Source organism: Nomia melanderi, chromosome 3 (genome assembly GCF_051020985.1).
Source record: "Nomia melanderi isolate GNS246 chromosome 3, iyNomMela1, whole genome shotgun sequence".
NCBI lineage: Eukaryota > Metazoa > Arthropoda > Insecta > Hymenoptera > Halictidae > Nomia > Nomia melanderi.
The window spans coordinates 8855437-8872593 of record NC_135001.1 but is presented as its reverse complement, the minus strand read 5'-3'; the positions used below and the strand labels follow the sequence as shown (position 1 = coordinate 8872593).

General features: G+C 33.3%; 5 protein-coding genes across 12 annotated transcripts in view; 2 read left to right on the top strand and 3 right to left on the bottom strand.

The window, feature by feature from the left end:
- The window catches only part of LOC116429655 (uncharacterized), a 62471-nt gene extending 59593 nt beyond the window's left edge, over positions 1-2878 (top strand). For all 3 annotated transcript variants that reach the window (XM_076366204.1, XM_076366202.1, XM_076366203.1), the window contains 5 exons: positions 100-499; positions 607-1026; positions 1104-1305; positions 1506-1700; positions 1795-2878. In XM_076366204.1, coding sequence (XP_076222319.1) covers positions 100-499; positions 607-1026; positions 1104-1305; positions 1506-1700; positions 1795-1980 — 1403 coding nt within the window. In that variant the 3' untranslated portion in view covers positions 1981-2878. The remainder of the gene's footprint in view (positions 1-99; positions 500-606; positions 1027-1103; positions 1306-1505; positions 1701-1794) is intronic.
- An 87-nt stretch (positions 2879-2965) lies between these two features.
- On the bottom strand, positions 2966-4766 carry LOC116429647 (dynactin subunit 3). Its single transcript, XM_031982814.2, has 2 exons — positions 4079-4766; positions 2966-3640 (listed from the first exon to the last, which is right to left on the bottom strand). Exon 2 carries the CDS (start codon positions 3637-3639, stop codon positions 3073-3075), a length of 567 nt encoding a protein of 188 aa, XP_031838674.1. The 5' UTR covers position 3640; positions 4079-4766; the 3' UTR covers positions 2966-3072.
- A 72-nt stretch (positions 4767-4838) lies between these two features.
- On the top strand, positions 4839-12787 carry Hs6st (heparan sulfate 6-O-sulfotransferase). Of its 2 annotated transcripts, XM_031982792.2 has the most exons (4): positions 4842-5422; positions 6420-6823; positions 7196-7375; positions 9398-12785. In XM_031982792.2, the coding sequence occupies exons 1-4, from the start codon at positions 4984-4986 to the stop codon at positions 9713-9715; spliced, it is 1341 nt and encodes a 446-aa protein (XP_031838652.1). In that variant the 5' UTR covers positions 4842-4983; the 3' UTR covers positions 9716-12785. The 2 variants fall into 2 exon arrangements, with proteins under 2 accessions (XP_031838662.1, XP_031838652.1); XM_031982802.2 differs by lacking the exon at positions 7196-7375 and having other exon boundaries at positions 4839-5422; positions 9398-12787.
- A 121-nt stretch (positions 12788-12908) lies between these two features.
- Positions 12909-14499, bottom strand: LOC116429809 (SPRY domain-containing protein 7). Its single transcript, XM_031983155.2, has 5 exons — positions 14438-14499; positions 13988-14357; positions 13468-13745; positions 13307-13409; positions 12909-13234 (listed from the first exon to the last, which is right to left on the bottom strand). Exons 2-5 carry the CDS (start codon positions 14091-14093, stop codon positions 13137-13139), a joined length of 585 nt encoding a protein of 194 aa, XP_031839015.1. The 5' UTR covers positions 14094-14357; positions 14438-14499; the 3' UTR covers positions 12909-13136.
- Positions 14500-14650: 151 nt separating this feature from the next.
- RpL35A (ribosomal protein L35A) lies at positions 14651-15947 on the bottom strand. Of its 5 annotated transcripts, none has more exons than XM_031983176.1 (4): positions 15857-15947; positions 15097-15356; positions 14807-14965; positions 14651-14721 (listed from the first exon to the last, which is right to left on the bottom strand). In XM_031983176.1, exons 2-4 carry the CDS (start codon positions 15352-15354, stop codon positions 14698-14700), a joined length of 441 nt encoding a protein of 146 aa, XP_031839036.1. In that variant the 5' UTR covers positions 15355-15356; positions 15857-15947; the 3' UTR covers positions 14651-14697. The 5 variants fall into 5 exon arrangements, with proteins under 5 accessions (XP_031839036.1, XP_031839044.1, XP_031839026.1 ...); XM_031983184.2 differs by having other exon boundaries at positions 15832-15887; XM_031983166.2 differs by having other exon boundaries at positions 15773-15884.
- Between the last annotated feature and the right edge of the window lie 1210 nt (positions 15948-17157).

The window sequence follows — 17157 nt, the reverse complement described above, 5'->3', positions numbered from 1 at the left end:
AGTCTAAAGTTCAGGATCCACCGGGTCACAAATTATTGTAATGAAGCGCACACTAGCAGCGATATATTATTTAAATTGAATGGTCATTTATTATTTTAGGAAGGTGCATCCCGAGCATCTGGCGATGCGATGGCCGACCGGACTGCGAAGGACATCGAGACGAATACGGATGCAACGAAAGTTGCAAAAACGACGAGTACCTCTGTCCGACAGAGAAATGGTGCATACCATTGACATGGCGGTGCAACGGTGTCAGCGAGTGCGCTGATGGAGAGGATGAAAAGCTCTGCGACTGCGGTATCGATCAATTTAGGTGCAAAACTGGAGGATGCATTCCGGAGAATCTAGTCTGTGACGGAATAGAACATTGTCCTGACCATTCCGACGAATGGGGATGTTTGATGAGCAATGTAGCAATGGAGAAGAATCTCAATGACAGTGAGATCGGAAGTAATGGCGGACAGGAGTTGAACGAAAGAAGTTCTCTGTTAAAAATAAAGTGAGTTTCATTAGCTATAGTTATTCTCAATTTCTGACTAATTTCTTGCGATTAAATCTTCTTAAAATTGTTCTAATTTTGTTCTGAATGTCCTCCTCGTGTTACAGACAATTTGACGGCAGCTACCGCCTAGTTTGCTCCGACGAATGGACCGAGGAATACAGCAACTCTTACTGCCAAACCTTAGGATTTGCCGGTTCCGAGGCAATGGAACTAACGGATTGGGACAAGAGTCAGAAAATTTTTAGACTGAAGTCCAACTCGAATCCCGCTATGTCACTAGTCACGAATCTAGAGCCGGCAGAGTTCTGCATCTCCGAGAAAGTTGTTCAACTCTCTTGCCAAGAATTCTCTTGCGGCACTCATTACGGAGAAGTACCAACCGCCAGATTAGCCGGTGGAACACAATCCAGCGAAGGACAATGGCCCAGCGTGGTCCTGCTGAAGGAACAGAAGCGCGGTGCTGCTTGCACTGCGAGCATACTAGGGCCCATGCATGTACTTGCTAGTTACTCTTGCATTCACAGGTAATTGACATTTTATGGAAAACAAATCGATGTTACAGGAGCTATTTTGCTCAATGGATATCCTCTTTTGATCACAGACACAAGCAGAGCAACGGCTGGCAACTGTACACCGGCGAAAACCAATTGAAGGCTCATCCAGTCAGAAGCATCATTCCTTATCCCCAAGTGAAGTACAATCAATTCTTGTACAACAACGACATCGCGTTAGTGGAGCTCGCCAAGCCGTTGACCTTCTCGAGAAACGTTAGTGCTGTTTGCCTCCCGAAACACCCGTTCCAGGTGAGTTCCATTTCAGTTAATCCTCGGGTATGTTGCTCCGAACAACTCGAACTTGGCACCTGTTGCAGAACTCCCTGCGTATTACGGTGTTGTTACGCATTATCACGTTTCGTTAATCCGCTTTCAACGTTGACACAATTCCGAACTGTCTCGACATTTCGACGGGGCGTAATTTACCCTCTGTTCCATTGCAATTGCAGTCAAGGCAACTTTGCATGATGGTGGGATGGGGATTCCCTGTGAACGGCGAGGTGGATTTACAGAAGTACCGCAAGTTCTTGCCGCTGCCGACCCACGAGTTAGAGGAGTGCAACGCGACGAATCATTACGCGGGATTCATTACGAAGGACAACATTTGCGCTGGATTCACTGACACGGATAAAGGACCTTGTTACGTAAGATCCCTTTGATTCCGTTTCCCGCTCGTGCTCGTTTTTTTTCTTCTTGTCTAGCCATCGAGTGATATGATTGTTCTTGTTCCTTTTTCAGAACGACGAGGGAGCACCCTTAATGTGTTTCAGCGAGTCAGGCGGTGGTTCAGCCAGATGGGAGATTCAGGGTCTACTTAGTCACCACAGCAGATGCTCAAGGGGTCATCCGGCAATTTATTCGACCGTGGAACCCGCGCTCACTTGGCTGCGGCAGTCCGTACCCGCTTTGCAGATGCAGAGTTAAAAGGAAGACGGTGTTTTCTCTGACGAAAGAAATTTCAATCGGAATCACGTATCGGAAACGAACGTTACACGAGAAATTCGAAAGCAGGAACCGAAGTGATCGAATTTCGAAGTTCCTCTAAAAATGTTGAGAAGAAAACTACCGGGGGAAAAAAAATGTACTTAATTTGTTGTTTCTTCTATTTTAACATTGAATCCGTCTACATTTCAAACAGTATGTTCCTATTTATGAATGCGAAGAACGTGATCGACGGATAGCACTGAATGGCCATAATTCGATTTCTACGCGAAAAAAAAAGAAATGTAAATGATTCTTCTTTTTTTTATGTTATTGACTAATGGGTAGATATTGCAATATATTTTGTAGTAAGAGTGACAGAGGTACATACAATTGGCAACACGATACTTATTTACAATTAAGAAATTTGTAAATACTGTATAAAGTGACTGTTTAATATGATTAACATTGTAAGAGATTTTTTTACAGGTTTAGCGAATCGGGTCTCTTAAGTATGACCGCGAAAAGAATACTGAAGATCTGTTGAGTATAATTCGAATAATTTTGAAAATTCAATTTTTATTAGGCTGTTGATCCCTGATAGTAACTGCGTTTAATGCGTTGTCTCGAGTATTGTAGTCTGCTTCGTCGGGGAGTGTTAGCAATGAAATCGCGTTATCAATTGAACCCAATTACTATAGGGAAATCAACAGGGCTGAAAAAAAATATTTATTGCCAATCTGAGAGACCAACGCATAAAATACATCCAATTATTCATTTAGAAGTTTGTCTCAGAGATCCTCCAGAAGGATTCCCGAAACGAACGATGGATTAGGATAAGAAATAGATAGGATAAATGTATATAATATATAAGTATTTTAATAAAATACATTGTTATGGAGAGATACAATAATAAAATATGTTCATGTATGCATAGTCATCGATGAATGAGTAAGTATTTTTATATATTAAGAATATAGAATAAATGTATTTTAAATGAATCCAATGCCTTTTTATTTTCTGTATAATACTTTGTATAATTTTATTGATAAAATCATAAATTAATTTTTCTTAGTTAATTTACATAATATAATTTCAATCTAATTGCTTCTTGGGCATAGCTGCAATTTCTGCCGCTGTTATTGCTACATCTATGGAAATCAGTGATTTGGAAATTGTAGTTATCACGTCATTGTACTTGGCAAAAAGTTCATTTATGTGACTGCTTAGGTTTTGACTCTCTTCGTATATTTTTAAATATGACAGATTCAATTTGTTTAACTTGATGGATAATTCTGGTACATCTTTTATTCTATCGGTTTCTAATACAGGCATCAATTCTTGCATTTGACGTAGCATATCACAATTTTGTTTGATTTCTGGTTCCATTGTAAGTAATAATTGCAGCTTGGCTTCTATGGGTATATCTATGGTTTCCACCACTGGATCTAAATAACCATTTAACTCTGGCAATCTCTTTATTGCCATATTTGCCTTTTCACGTCCTGACATAGCAGATGAGATCAATGTATTTGCATGTAAAAGGCTATCAATTACAGGATTTTCCAGAGGCATATTGTTACTTCCATTTAATTCTTTCAGTCCATATATATTCCTCTCCAACTCTGCTATTCTATTTTCTAATAGTTCAATAGTTGTCATTCTAAATATTGAGAAAAAACAAACTGGTATCACACTTATGCATATGTTTCCATGTATGCAAATTGGACATGCAAATGGAAATTTAATACATTCAACTTTATATAATTCAGCAAAACATGTTCTTCTGTAATGACTATGGCAATGTTTTCCAGTTATAATGTATAAAAACTAAAACTACTATTAATACAGCAAAACTAGGGCATTTATTTTTATGCACTCATATTTATTTTGCTCTATTCATTGCAATTTTATAGTTACTAGTACATATATGTACCCATTTCAAGATAACATTTAAAAGATAAAAAAAATACCGTTACACATTTAAATATCAAAGTGTGTTGATTAATGACATAATAAAAGCATCAAAAAAATATAATTAAGTCTTCAACACCTGTCATGAATTGCAATAAACTTACAATTAACATTGTATATTACTTACTTGACAAAATGTAGATGCTGTAAAGATGTAACTTTAGTACAAATAACGACAGGGTATAAATAATAGTATTTATATAAATATACGTTTGTTTTGGAACGTAGAAACGAAATTTGACAGCAGAAACGAGGTTATGGTGCACCACTCTCAGTCTGACGTTACGCAAAATTCAACGCACTCGAACAGAGCGCTACTGACTTCAGACTTATCGTAGACGGCGGTAAATTAAAAACTAATATTAATATCACAGCGTCACGTTACGTTGCGCATTCTGCTTTGGATTAATCAAGCATTAAAACAGAGTACTGGCTTGTTCAAAGATAATATAAATCTTTATTTAACATGTCCTCAATAACAGCACTGTGTACACACAGTCTCAGTGAATCAAGTTCCCAACCATTTGCCACCCGCTTCTTATTAATGAATAATTTCTATATACATTAAATCGTTGAAAAAGTGGTATTAAGAAAAACAAATACATACAAAAACGTTGTAATCAACCGCTACAGTTAAGATACAGCATCATTCGAAAATGCATGGTCCGTACCGCGAAACTTTCACCGAAACCCGCCTCGGGAAAACAAAAAAGTCGACGCTTAAAATAGATGCACCACGAGAGAGCTTGCACATGCACACAATGATATTTACATTGTGCACACTCCATAACTTCACACTTTTAAATAAACTCCGACGATCCCCTCTCTCTCCCTTGCCCCTTGCCACTTTAAGAAACTGTTACAGACAAATACCAGACAAATGTCCGTAAAGAGAGCCGCGTTGAGGAACAGTGGTGGGGATACGAAGTATCTGTCATGGCCGACGTCCGCTGGCAGCGTAGTTTTGGTCAGGCCGTGTCGGCGAACGGTTCGCGGTGCGTCCAGTGGTGAAAAGAAACATGGGGCACGATAATGGGCAGACGGTTAAACGAAAGAGGCGTTAGCAAACTCTCGGTCCTTATACAGGACGATTTATGCGAGAGGACTGCGACGATGGAGTCACGAGCACGGAGGACTCGGTTGCGTAGCGTTGTAGGGATATGCTTGTTCCTTGCGCTGACGAGCATCATATATCTCGGATATTTTTGCCCGGATCATGTGTGCGCCCTGACAAATCGCGAGATCAAAGAGTCCGTAAGACTATCCGAGAGTCTGTCCGCTGGCCCCGGCTCCGATTTGTCTTCTGTCTCCATCGAATTCGACAAAAATGGCCTGCTCTCGGTGCATCCTGCTTTTAGATTGCAAAGCATCCAAGGGAGCCTTGGTTACGACGATGTGTTTACTAATGAAACCTTCCAGTTTGATATTAATGCGCACGATGTCATCGTTTTCCTACATATTCAGAAGACTGGTGAGTGATAGCTATATTTCCCGTCGAACAGAGATGGGCGAATTTATTATTTAAATAGAGTCTTGTGTAACGAACGAGATATTAGGAATTCTTATCAGTCATTGTATACAAAGAAGATATTCTATTTTGAATGAGTGTAGACATGCCTGAATCACTGTTTCATTGAATAAGTAGCTAAATGAAATCTCTGTGCAATTTTTTTTATTTATTATTTTTTATTCTGAAGTAATTGTGTTGTTCTCTGATACACAATTTTTGTTTTATTAAATTGTTGTTTTTACAGTTTTTTTATAAATACACTTTTCTCTCTTGTTCCATTGCATAAAATCTATAGATCCAAATTCTGAAAGTATGAGTATCATTTAATTTGTTTTTAGATTGATAATTGTTATATAGTAATGTAAACTTTATAAAATATTATTTATGTTAATTTATTTACATTCGATTTAGTAAATTGTTTCTGTAATTTAGTAAAAAGTTGTAATAATAGGAATGAATTTTGTGATATACATGTTAAGTAATTTGCATAAATATTGATTCATTTTGTACATAGATTTCTTTGGATAAATTCCAACCAATCCTATAGGTTAATAAAAACAATGCAACACACTTTCTGACCATTGTACAACTCAACCGTTGCATTATTCATTAGGCACTATAAGACCTGTAGACCCCATCTTAGGAGGGGAAAAAACAATTCAGAGATGTTGGCTTGTTTAATATGCTGTGCATGCATATGTCCATTTCCTTTTTATTTTCTGTATACAAGCTTCTTATAATCTTTCCTTCAGCAAGATGCATATCAGTAGTCGACAGAAGTCATAAAAACTTGTATCATGTGTTATTAGTTACCACTCCACTAATTTATATGAAATTTGCATAGAAATTACTAGTTCCTAGTGTCTTACAAACATGATATTAGCAAAAAAAGTTGTAGTAAAAAATTATCATGTAAGAAGCTGTTCTATACATGGCACACATGTTTTTATGTTTTCAGGGGGAACTTTATTTGGAAAACATTTAGTCAGGGATCTGGATTTACAGAGACCATGTTCTTGTCAAAGAAGACGCAAGCGTTGTTTTTGTTTCCGTCCAAATCGTAACGAAAACTGGCTCTTTTCACGGTATTCCACTGGTTGGAAGTGTGGTTTACACGCAGACTGGACAGAATTGACCAGCTGTGTTGATACGGAATTAAATAAAATTGAAGGGGAGGGGATAAAGCGTAGATACTTTTATATAACTATTATAAGAGACCCTGTTGCCCGATATCTGTCTGAATTCAGACATGTGCAAAGGGGCGCAACATGGAGAGGTGCACGTCACTGGTGTGGAGGAAGCCAGGCAAATATACCGCAGTGTTACCCTGGATCTAGTTGGCAAGGTGTCTCTCTGGAACAGGTAACACTATTTTGCAATTCAGTGTATCATTTAGTAATTTGAATATAATTTTGTAACATAGTATGTTCATAAAATGAAAACAGAGTCTTCTTTTGTGAGTACAGCATTAAGTATGTTATCTAAAAGGCTTCCACATCTAGAAACACATTAAGATAAGCATTTTTCCTTATCTTAAAACTTCCTTTTCTCCTATTTTATATAGATGTAATTATTCCCATCAGAACAACTGTTGCTTTGTTGGTACAGACATTTGAAATTTACACAAGGTTATCAAAATTGTACAATAAATTTTTTATGTCTGAAAATAGAAGAATATTTTCTATGATAGTATCAGTATAAATCTTTTTGATGAACTATGTTATATTTATGTAGTTTATGGCGTGCCCATATAATTTGGCAAGCAACCGCCAGACCAGAATGTTGGCTGATCTATCAATTGTTGGTTGTTACAATTCTACACTCAGCAGCTTGGAGAGAGATCGGCTCATGTTGGCTAGTGCTAAACACAATTTGCAATTCATGCCTTTCTTCATGTTGACTGAATACCAAAAAGTAAGAACTAATTTTTTTTTTGGTAATATTTTGAACTAGCATGTTTGCATGGTATTTTGTTGCGATGATGCGAAGGGTTTTGATTCATTTTACATTCATTAATACATTAAAGTATCCAATATCTACATATCTCGGCCGTTTCATATATTTTTTTTTTCTTCTAATTTTTGTATGTTTTATGTACTGTACATACTTCACGTTATTTTTAAACACGCTTGCGCCGGCTGTAGAAACATGGTTTACAATACACTAGAAAATCATGTGTTGGCAAGTAGCTCTTGATGTAAATGTTTGTCTTACCCACCACACCCGAACGATGAATATCCCGTAAACATCCCGCTCTTTTGAACGTTTAAAGAATATATAACATATATTGCCCAATATTATTTTATTAATATTAAATAGTTTAATTTATTTTACCCGCCAAAGTAAATAAATAATAAATATCATTTAATATTGATTATAATATAGGTGTAGTATCTTAAACGTTTTCGTACATCAGTCGATTCAGTCAGTTAACAGAGTTTTTCCCCTATTGCTTTAGTGGCAATTACGTGTTAAAATACTGCATTTCCACTTAATTAAAACATAGCATGTTCGTGATGTGTATTGTTAATAATAATACTACACACTCCGCAGTTTTGTTATAATGACAATAAAATTAGGTTTTCGAAGAACAGAAAGTTTTTAGAGCATTGCGGCCTTTGAGATGTTTCAGTGAATAACTTTGACAAATTTTTCCTACTTTTTCAAATACTCATAAAAAAATTCTCTCAATGAACGCGTGTATTTCAATTCTACTTATGATTTCTATGTTCTTTCGGATTAGCGATAATGGTCGTTAATGTTTTTATTTGTATAGATACAGAACCACAAGATTATTTCCTCATTTTTAAATACAAAGTGAGTCACCTAACTTTTCCATCTCAAATATCTTTGTTGTTTTTAAAGACACGTAAAATGTCTTAAGAACAAAGAAGAATGGTTCAGTGGGGCTTAGATGATACCAAAAATATTTTTGTTTTTATATCATTTCTTTTTTTAATGGAATGACCTACTTTTTTTACCATAGATCGATAGGCTATCAAATTCTGAGTATAAAAGTGTTGACCTTCATACGTCCTAAACTTGATAGTTAATGAGATATTAGCAATAATTTGATCCGCGTAAAGTGAATGTCTCCGAGTGTCCATTTAAAAAAATCAAGGTGACCTTAAAATCTAAAAAAGTAAAAAAATGACAAAAACAGAAATATTTTTGGTATCAGGTGAACCCCGCTGAATCATTAAACTTTGTTCCTAAGACATTTGACGTATCTTAAAAAAACAACAAAGATATTGGAGGTGGAAACGTTAGATGACTCACCCTGTATATTGAAACAATCCTCTATTGTTTTCACTTGATTTGACTTCCGACAGTCACTCTACCCTTGCGCCGCACAACTATGTGCAGTTGATTATTTTTTTGGAGCAATATATTTCTACTTATGACTATAGACAATTTCATCTCGGGAGCCAACATTTTCGTTATCACTGTTTACTATAGAAACCACGTCATCATCCATGTTTTGTGCTTCGAGTTGATTATCAGAGTAATACATTACTTCCGTCCGTCGATGCTTCCTCATTATGTGTAACATCGTACACTTTCCAATAACTTGCGAAATGGCATTGCTTGTTACTAGTACCGTAGTAGATTTAATATTAACTTCAGAAAACGTTGGAACACTCCGTCTCCGTTATGGGTCAACGTGTGACCCAACGTTAGTTGGGCGAGGGTTAATGTAAAATGTGAGATTAACAGCCATGCTTATAAAAGCACCGACAGCATACGTTTACAGCATGGAGTTCTAGTTAAATTAATGTCTTAAAGTTCATTCGCCTTGTTGTACAGTAGGGACAAAATGTTGCATTCTAAACAATTGTTATTTGTTAAGTATTTGCATAAGGTGTACATAAATATAATAATTGTAGGGTTATTAATTGTTCTTTTACACATAGTCTGTTATTTAACACTGACTAGGTGGGGCAATATTCTTTTGAAGAAACGTTCGGAATGAGATTCGCTGTTGCATTCGAACAACATAATGCAACACTGAGCGCTGCTACTATGGCTACCCTTACCGCAGAACAATTAGACGCTGTGCGTAGGCTTAACAGACTGGATCTAGAACTCTATGATTTTGCAAGGAATCTTGCGTTTCAAAGGTTCAAACGGCTTAGAGATCGCGATCCATATTTTGTGCAACGATTTCAACACCTCGGTGAACTACCGTCTAGACAAAGTGCAACAGAATTTAATTGGGATTCTGTTATTGAAGATACTACAGACATTGAATAATATGTGAGTACGTTATAAATAGATATTATTGATGCTTTGCATTCATAGCTAAGCAAATAAGGTTGCTCTGAATCTGAGCATCTCAGGGAATCATCCTTGAAAGAAATGTTTTACATAGAATTACTGTATGCAGATGTCTGCATGTAACTTACCAAAAGTGTTATAGAAATTAACTTGGATAAGACCAAAGAGAACTCAGAGGATCTTGGTATAATCCTCTTTGAAAAAAAGCTACAAATGAAAAGTATATGTGAAAAAATGACACAAATTTTTTTATGATTTTTATAATGTTCGTAATTTTCTATATGAAGTTCTTCCATTTGATGCATCTTTGCTTATAATACTACATTTAAGCTTCAGATCTGTTAATATTTCCGCTTAGTTACACAATATTTTTCAGTCAGATTTTGTTATACACATTTCAAAAAGTTAATACAGGGAATCATAGCTATGATTCAAGTACTTATTTTATTATTGGGGAAATAATAAATCATAAATTTAAGAAGCTGTTAATAAATTATCAAAAAGATCGAAATTTTTTTAGTATATTCGGTGATACTCATTGTTTTAATTGTATTCGCTGTGGTATTATTTCAAACGTGATATATTTCTGTACTGTTGAATTTACTAATGTGCATTAAAAAGAGAAAGTTGTATTAAACATAGATAAATTTATCTTTTTTTTATGATTGAAACAAATTGAATTATTTTTTTTCGTATTTTTATTGTATCATACTTTCTAGTAATTTCGTTACAAAATTAAGAAAAAATCTTATTTTGAGGTAAAAAAATTTGACTTGAATAATATATATCAAAAAATGTAAGTTAGGTAAGGAATTCGCAATCAGTTGTGCATATCAGTTGATTTTAATAATTGTCTCCACCTTGTGAATTTATTTTTAAACTGTCAAAAAATTAATAATGAGTAACAGATTATTCTTTCGTTGACCTTTAATTGACCTTTAACAACTTGTCGATTATACGGATGTCTGCGAAGTTGAGAACCCCTGAACGATCACAGTTCTATATTCCTAACTGCCACATTACGGAGATAATAAAATTAACACAATATGCAGCATGTATACAAATCTCTATTTATAGCAATTTTCAATGGAAGGAAAAATATTACAAATTAATTTTGTAAATATATCTAAAAGTATATATTTTTTAATAGAATTATTTGCAGTGTTATTTAAATAAAGTGGTATTAGGTTTAATATAAGCGATCTGTACAGTTTAAGTGATAAAACGTTCATGTGAATGTTTGGATGAATGATCATACCTTGAATAAACGTGTCTAAGATTAGATATAAATTATTTAACAATGTAACTGCTCGCAAAGGTCATCTTACTTAAGTACGTGTTCATATTTTATTAGAATTACCAAACAATTTAACAATTCTTTTACATAATGGTTGGGGTATCAAATCTACAGTACTTATAATTTTCTTTTCTGAATGAATAAATCAGTGACAGTTATTTTATATTGGGGGAGAGTTACATTAAGTTAAAAAGATCATATAGTTAGTTAATATATTAGAATTGCATGTGCAATAAGACTTTATGGGTTACCATTATAAATATTTCATATCATCGAGTCATGAGGTAAATGTAATATATCCTATATATACTATATAACTAGATAGTTGGCATTAAATTCTTGTAAAACAGAATTGTAAATGCTCTCTTTAATATGCTATTTGTCTTTTATATAATTATCATGTTTATGTCATAATTTGTATAACGAGTAAGTGCCATGAATTACATAGAACAAATTGATCTGTCTTTACAATTGCCATAAATAATTTGTGTGTTAGTATAAAAATATATATAATGTTTCTAGCTGAAGGTTCATAAACTGCAGCTTTTCATGGCCTATGTTAAATATTTTGTTGTTGGTTTCTAGATAGTAACTGTGACCTGTTAATATTTGCTAACATTTCACAAAGTCAGTGAAAATTGTGTAAGTCTATACTTGCTTTTGATGAATAATATGTTTTTAGAGATGCATAGAGGTGTAAGCAAAAATTAACTTGGAACTGCTATCATGTACAAATCAACAATGTGTGAACAATCTATTTGTTAGTGTACGCATAATATTAAACATGTAAAATTATTAGTGATAATGATCATTTAAAAATAATGTTAAGGACCAAAGATTTAATAAGTGTTAACAAGGGTGCAGAGAGCTTGTCACAAGCAATTGTAAAAAAAACTTTTTATATGTTCTTAAATAAAGCGATTGTTACAATTGCGATTTGAATGGAAAAGTGTATTGTACATTTTTTCCATTGAATGTATAGGTACAATAATTACAATAATTAGGAGTATCTACTTGGACCGAACGCGAATGATTTTCGGAGAAATTAATGCACTGATGCAAACTTCAAATAACATAATGCTATTTTCGCATATTTATCTCTATGATGCATCAACATTCTAACAATTATTCAGACACAAAACTAAATCACACAGGGTGTGTAGTATTTTGAAATACATAAATGCAACAGAATTAGAGATATCGTCTACTATTTTATCATCTTAGGTTTTAATAACTGCTATGATTTTCTGCCATTCTTTTATTTCACGTGTTAGTGTGTATAGTGTGCTATGTGTGTCAAAGAATGTTTGTGACCATTATAAACAACTGTATGTCATTGTTTATGGGAATATTTGCGTTATCCAACATTGTAAAAATATGCACATACTCACTGAATTAGTGTGAAAGAGTAATTAGCTTTAATGTGTACAATATAAAGCTATTAGCACAGAATTCAGTTATATAAGAAAGAATAAAAAGAGAAAGCCATGACAGTAGCCTAATAAAGCAATATATAGGCCTAAGCCATTGGTACCTTATGTAAACCAGTGTACATACCATACCATTAATTCTTTAAGGAGCAATAAATTGTTGTGTATACATTATTATATACAATCCTATACAGACATATATAAATGCATTAAAAAATATATATATATATAATTATATATATATATATATAAATAGTATATGTAAGTTGTACACATATTTAAAATTATGTTATTTGATTATTAAATAATTATACAAAGAAAAGTATTTAGTTATTTTCAGAAATGTCAGATTCAAAGAAGTACTAACTGAAGTTAGTCATAGAATGTTTTCACATTTCACTGTCAATATGAAAATTATTCTAAAGGTATTATTTAAAAAATATAAGATATAAATTAAGATGTTTATTTTGAAATTGCTAATTAAATATATTTATACATTATTATTAAAAGAATTTGTTGTTCATAAAATTATATCTTAAGACTTTTCGTTTAGATTAGAATAGTTTTTCACTTTGTTTCTTTTATTGTTACATTAATGTAGGATGGACATATAATATTTTGAAAATGTTGGTCTTTGAAGAAACCAACTTTGCTGTGTTAGTCCATATCGCTAGAGCAGTGATTGCTCTAACATTATTTTTTCAAAACCTGTAGGTGAAGGATGAACAAAGTTATCCACAATTAAATCTAAAATGGCCCCATCATCCACTATAAAAAAATGACCCATATATATTAAAATGTCACCAAACTAAAAGTTGTTTAATTTGTTCAATGTATTACCATAAAGTACTGGATATACAGATCCTTTTATTCCTATTACTGGAGCTTCCATAGATTTCCCATTTACATAGAAATTAAGTTCTATATGGTCATAAGATACACCCTAATGATTAAAGTATCATTAATATATAAATTTATATTCATTATAACTTTGTACTTACTATAATGTCTCCTTCTTGAACTAGAGTCTGAATTTTATGTATTTCTTGTTGATTATGCCTTATAATACCATCAGAATTAAGGGCCCAACTTTCCGTGTCATTTCCTCCAGTGGCAGTATTTAGATCCGTAGATTTTGTGGCTAATCCAACTGCCCATATACCACTTTGTTGTATTTTAACTTCAAAATAACTTTTACTTTGAACAAGAGGAGCATTCGTTAAGGCACCACCACAACCACACACTCTTAGACCATCCTTTACTATTACAACTTCATGTCCTGCACCAAGTTATTACCATTTTTATTTACACAGCATTAGATATAAAAAACGTTGTCTTTTTCTTAGTGATATTTAGTGATACTACTTTAAAGTCAAGAAGGTAGAAGTAATGTACTATTATCTGCAATATTCAACAGTCAGGGACAAAAATAGAAATTTTATGCAAATTTATTGATATGGATGCAATTAACATTTAAAAACATTGTTAATTGCTACCTCAATTATTGTGCATTAAAATTACCCATGTAAGATGTGTCTAAAGCTATAGGATTTGAGTGATCCTTTGGTATTTGGGCTTCGGCAAAACCAAGGCCGTCAAAACAATTTCTCAGACAGCAAAACATCATTCTCGTTCGGTCTTCTTTCCAGTTTGTTCAGATTGGCTGACACGGCATTATGTCACCCGTAGGAGAAAAAATCGTTTTTTCTCCTGTGAAAAAAAGTCACAAATGCTTCACTTTGCTTTTTCCTTTTATCGTAGGAAACCTTAGTCACTATGCAACTCCTAGGTATGATAACAACTTGATGCTGCGTATATTTCAACGCAGATACAAATTTTAATGTGTGCGTAACACTGTGCATGTGTGTTGGAAAATGGCTTCCTCTCAAATCTGTAGAATCAATATTAAAAATTTGTTTACTTTATCTATTTATAATTTAGTTTTTACCGAATTTGATATTGAAGTTATACCTTTTAATATCAGACGTATCTATACGATACAGAAATGCAATGTTTAGCACAACAAAATGAATGAGTTTAAGGTTATGTTTCATTGAGCAAGGTTGAGGATATACATCTGTAAATACAGGCATGGAACATTACACATAATTTATACACATACTAGATATCAATACAAAATATTGATCATAAAATATTAATGGGGTTTAAGAAATAAATGTCTCATTTAGTACCAAAATGGTATTTATTTGTTTATTTTATACAAGAAATATTTATATCCGACTGGGATACAGCATCTATAACAGAAAAGAAGCACAGACGAGTTAACATATTTACACTTTGTTTATAGAAATTATATCTAATATTTAATAAACGGCTTACAATCCTGATACGATGACCCATAGCTTTAGCTGGTAGATTTCTCTTAAACTTTGCACGTACTGACCCACTAGTACCATGGGGTCGAGTTACTTTACCCCAAATAGCTCTAACTTTTGTTTTCCTGCCTTTCTTGCCAGGAACAGGTGTCTTATTTTTTGCCTATAATAAGAAACAATGATGGAGACACATATGAGTATTATAATATCCATGTGAGGGACTACTGGTGTTATAAAATATTATAGAAAGAAATAAAATGAAGTAGTTATATTATAAGAAACTTGAGGAATTACCTTATATACATAAACACATCGTTTTCCTACATAAAAGTCTGAGTCGCGTATGGTTTTCGCTCCATCAACCTTAAGTAATGCTGTGTGTTCATGTTGATTACGTAGTCCGCGTTTGTAGCCTGTGAAAATGGCTTTAGCATACAGACGTCCGTGCCTTTTGAATGGCCTTTTCTTTAGTGGAGGAGGTTCCACTGGCTTCTCCTTTGGCTTTTTGGTTGCTTTCGTCTTAGATTTTGGTTCAGCAGGTGTGTCTGCCATTTCTACAAAAAATATAAATCACATTCATAATAATAAATTTTTCCACGTATATATTCTGTAAAGCACGCTACAAGTAGATTAATTCTGAAGTACTATACTAAAGTTATTCAACTAATATAAGTGTTGCTACAGTTCTTTGGTTATGTCAAAGTGGCGTTCGAATTTTAATAAAAAACAAAATAAGGTTCCACTTTGACATCAGAAAGAGATTACCATAACATAGAAGTTTTGTTAATTCACTTAAAATGTGTATCGATACTGTATTAAAATATTATGATAGAATACACGTTTTTGTTATTATACGCTCGCGAACACCGTGTGAAACATAGGTTCCCGTAATCCATTTGGATCAATGAAAAAAATTGGAACTTCGATGATAAAAATAATTACACGATATCACGAAATAATGATTAATAACCTGGGACTATTATTATTCTACCGGTTTAATTAATTTAACATATTTTAAGTAATAAATACGGGAGTTTGACACCGCAACACGTACCGGATGTGTATCGCGAACTAAAAGAAACAGGAAACCTAGCCCTCTCACGGTAGCAACATCAAACATCCATATGATTAAACAGCGAATGATATTGTCGATTGTGAACTGTTGTTTCAGAAAAATGTTACAGCCATCCGCTACAGATAGCGCATATTGTGCCAATTATAAAATTATCATTACGTGTACTTGAAAATAATAATACTTAATGCGAACAGTTTACTACAAATATTTAAGTAACTGTAAATTAGTGGTATGTTTATTAGAAAATGCGAGTTACTTGAATGTTGATTCGAAAAAAAAATAGATGGCAATATTATTTATGATTAAATCCACTAATTTCATACATTATATTATTCAATTTTATTATTAATTAATTCACTCGAAGATAAAAAATATTGTTGATAGTTCTAAATATCGAGGCGTAAAATATCTTCGATAAATATAGAAATCTGCTTTATCGTGTCACTGAGAAAACACTCCGTCTGGAGGAGGGAAATGGTCACGTCGTCGGTGGTAATACCTCCGGTGAATATACTCTGGGATAATACCTTTTGTCGGTGATCATTTAACACTATTCATACCGCGACTAGTCAAATAACTGTTTTTAAAATTTCGATTAGAATTTCCTATAGACAACGTAATTGAATCGTCTTTATGCTTCACGACTTTTCCTAAAATATATGTATAAAACATTCTTCAATATTCTTCCTCTATCTTTTTTTATTGTTTATTTTCTGAGAAAAATTTGTAGTTTGTCTTACCTACCACGACCGGTCATTTGACCGGTGGAACGATTTATACCTTTTTGTAATAGTATTCTCTCAAAGACTCAATTCCGATACTATAAAGTAGTTACAAACGAAAGGTAATTCAGTTGTGGCATGATTTTAGCCAAAAAGTGCTTTTCAGAGACTGCTTTACGGTATTTTCAAGTGTTTACAGTTCTCGCTGTATATATATAATATTATTTAATTCGGATTATTTAACTGATTATAATAAAATAAGAGTGTTAATTGGATTAAATGTTGATTTATCGATATTGCAAATATATATTTCAAATAAAAATTGCTTGTTTTCTAAAAGGAAAAACATCATTGTAATCGATTTTTTAAATGGTACATCTAATGATATCATTCTCAGTATTAAATTTGACATAAAAAACTATTAAACAAAGTACGATCTACAATGGATGTTTACTGGAAGTATTTTTATTCGTTATAGTTTCAGTAAACTTGATTAGTTTTTAAAAACATTTCACATATCTAATACTTTCAAAATATTAATAATCGACAGATAATAAA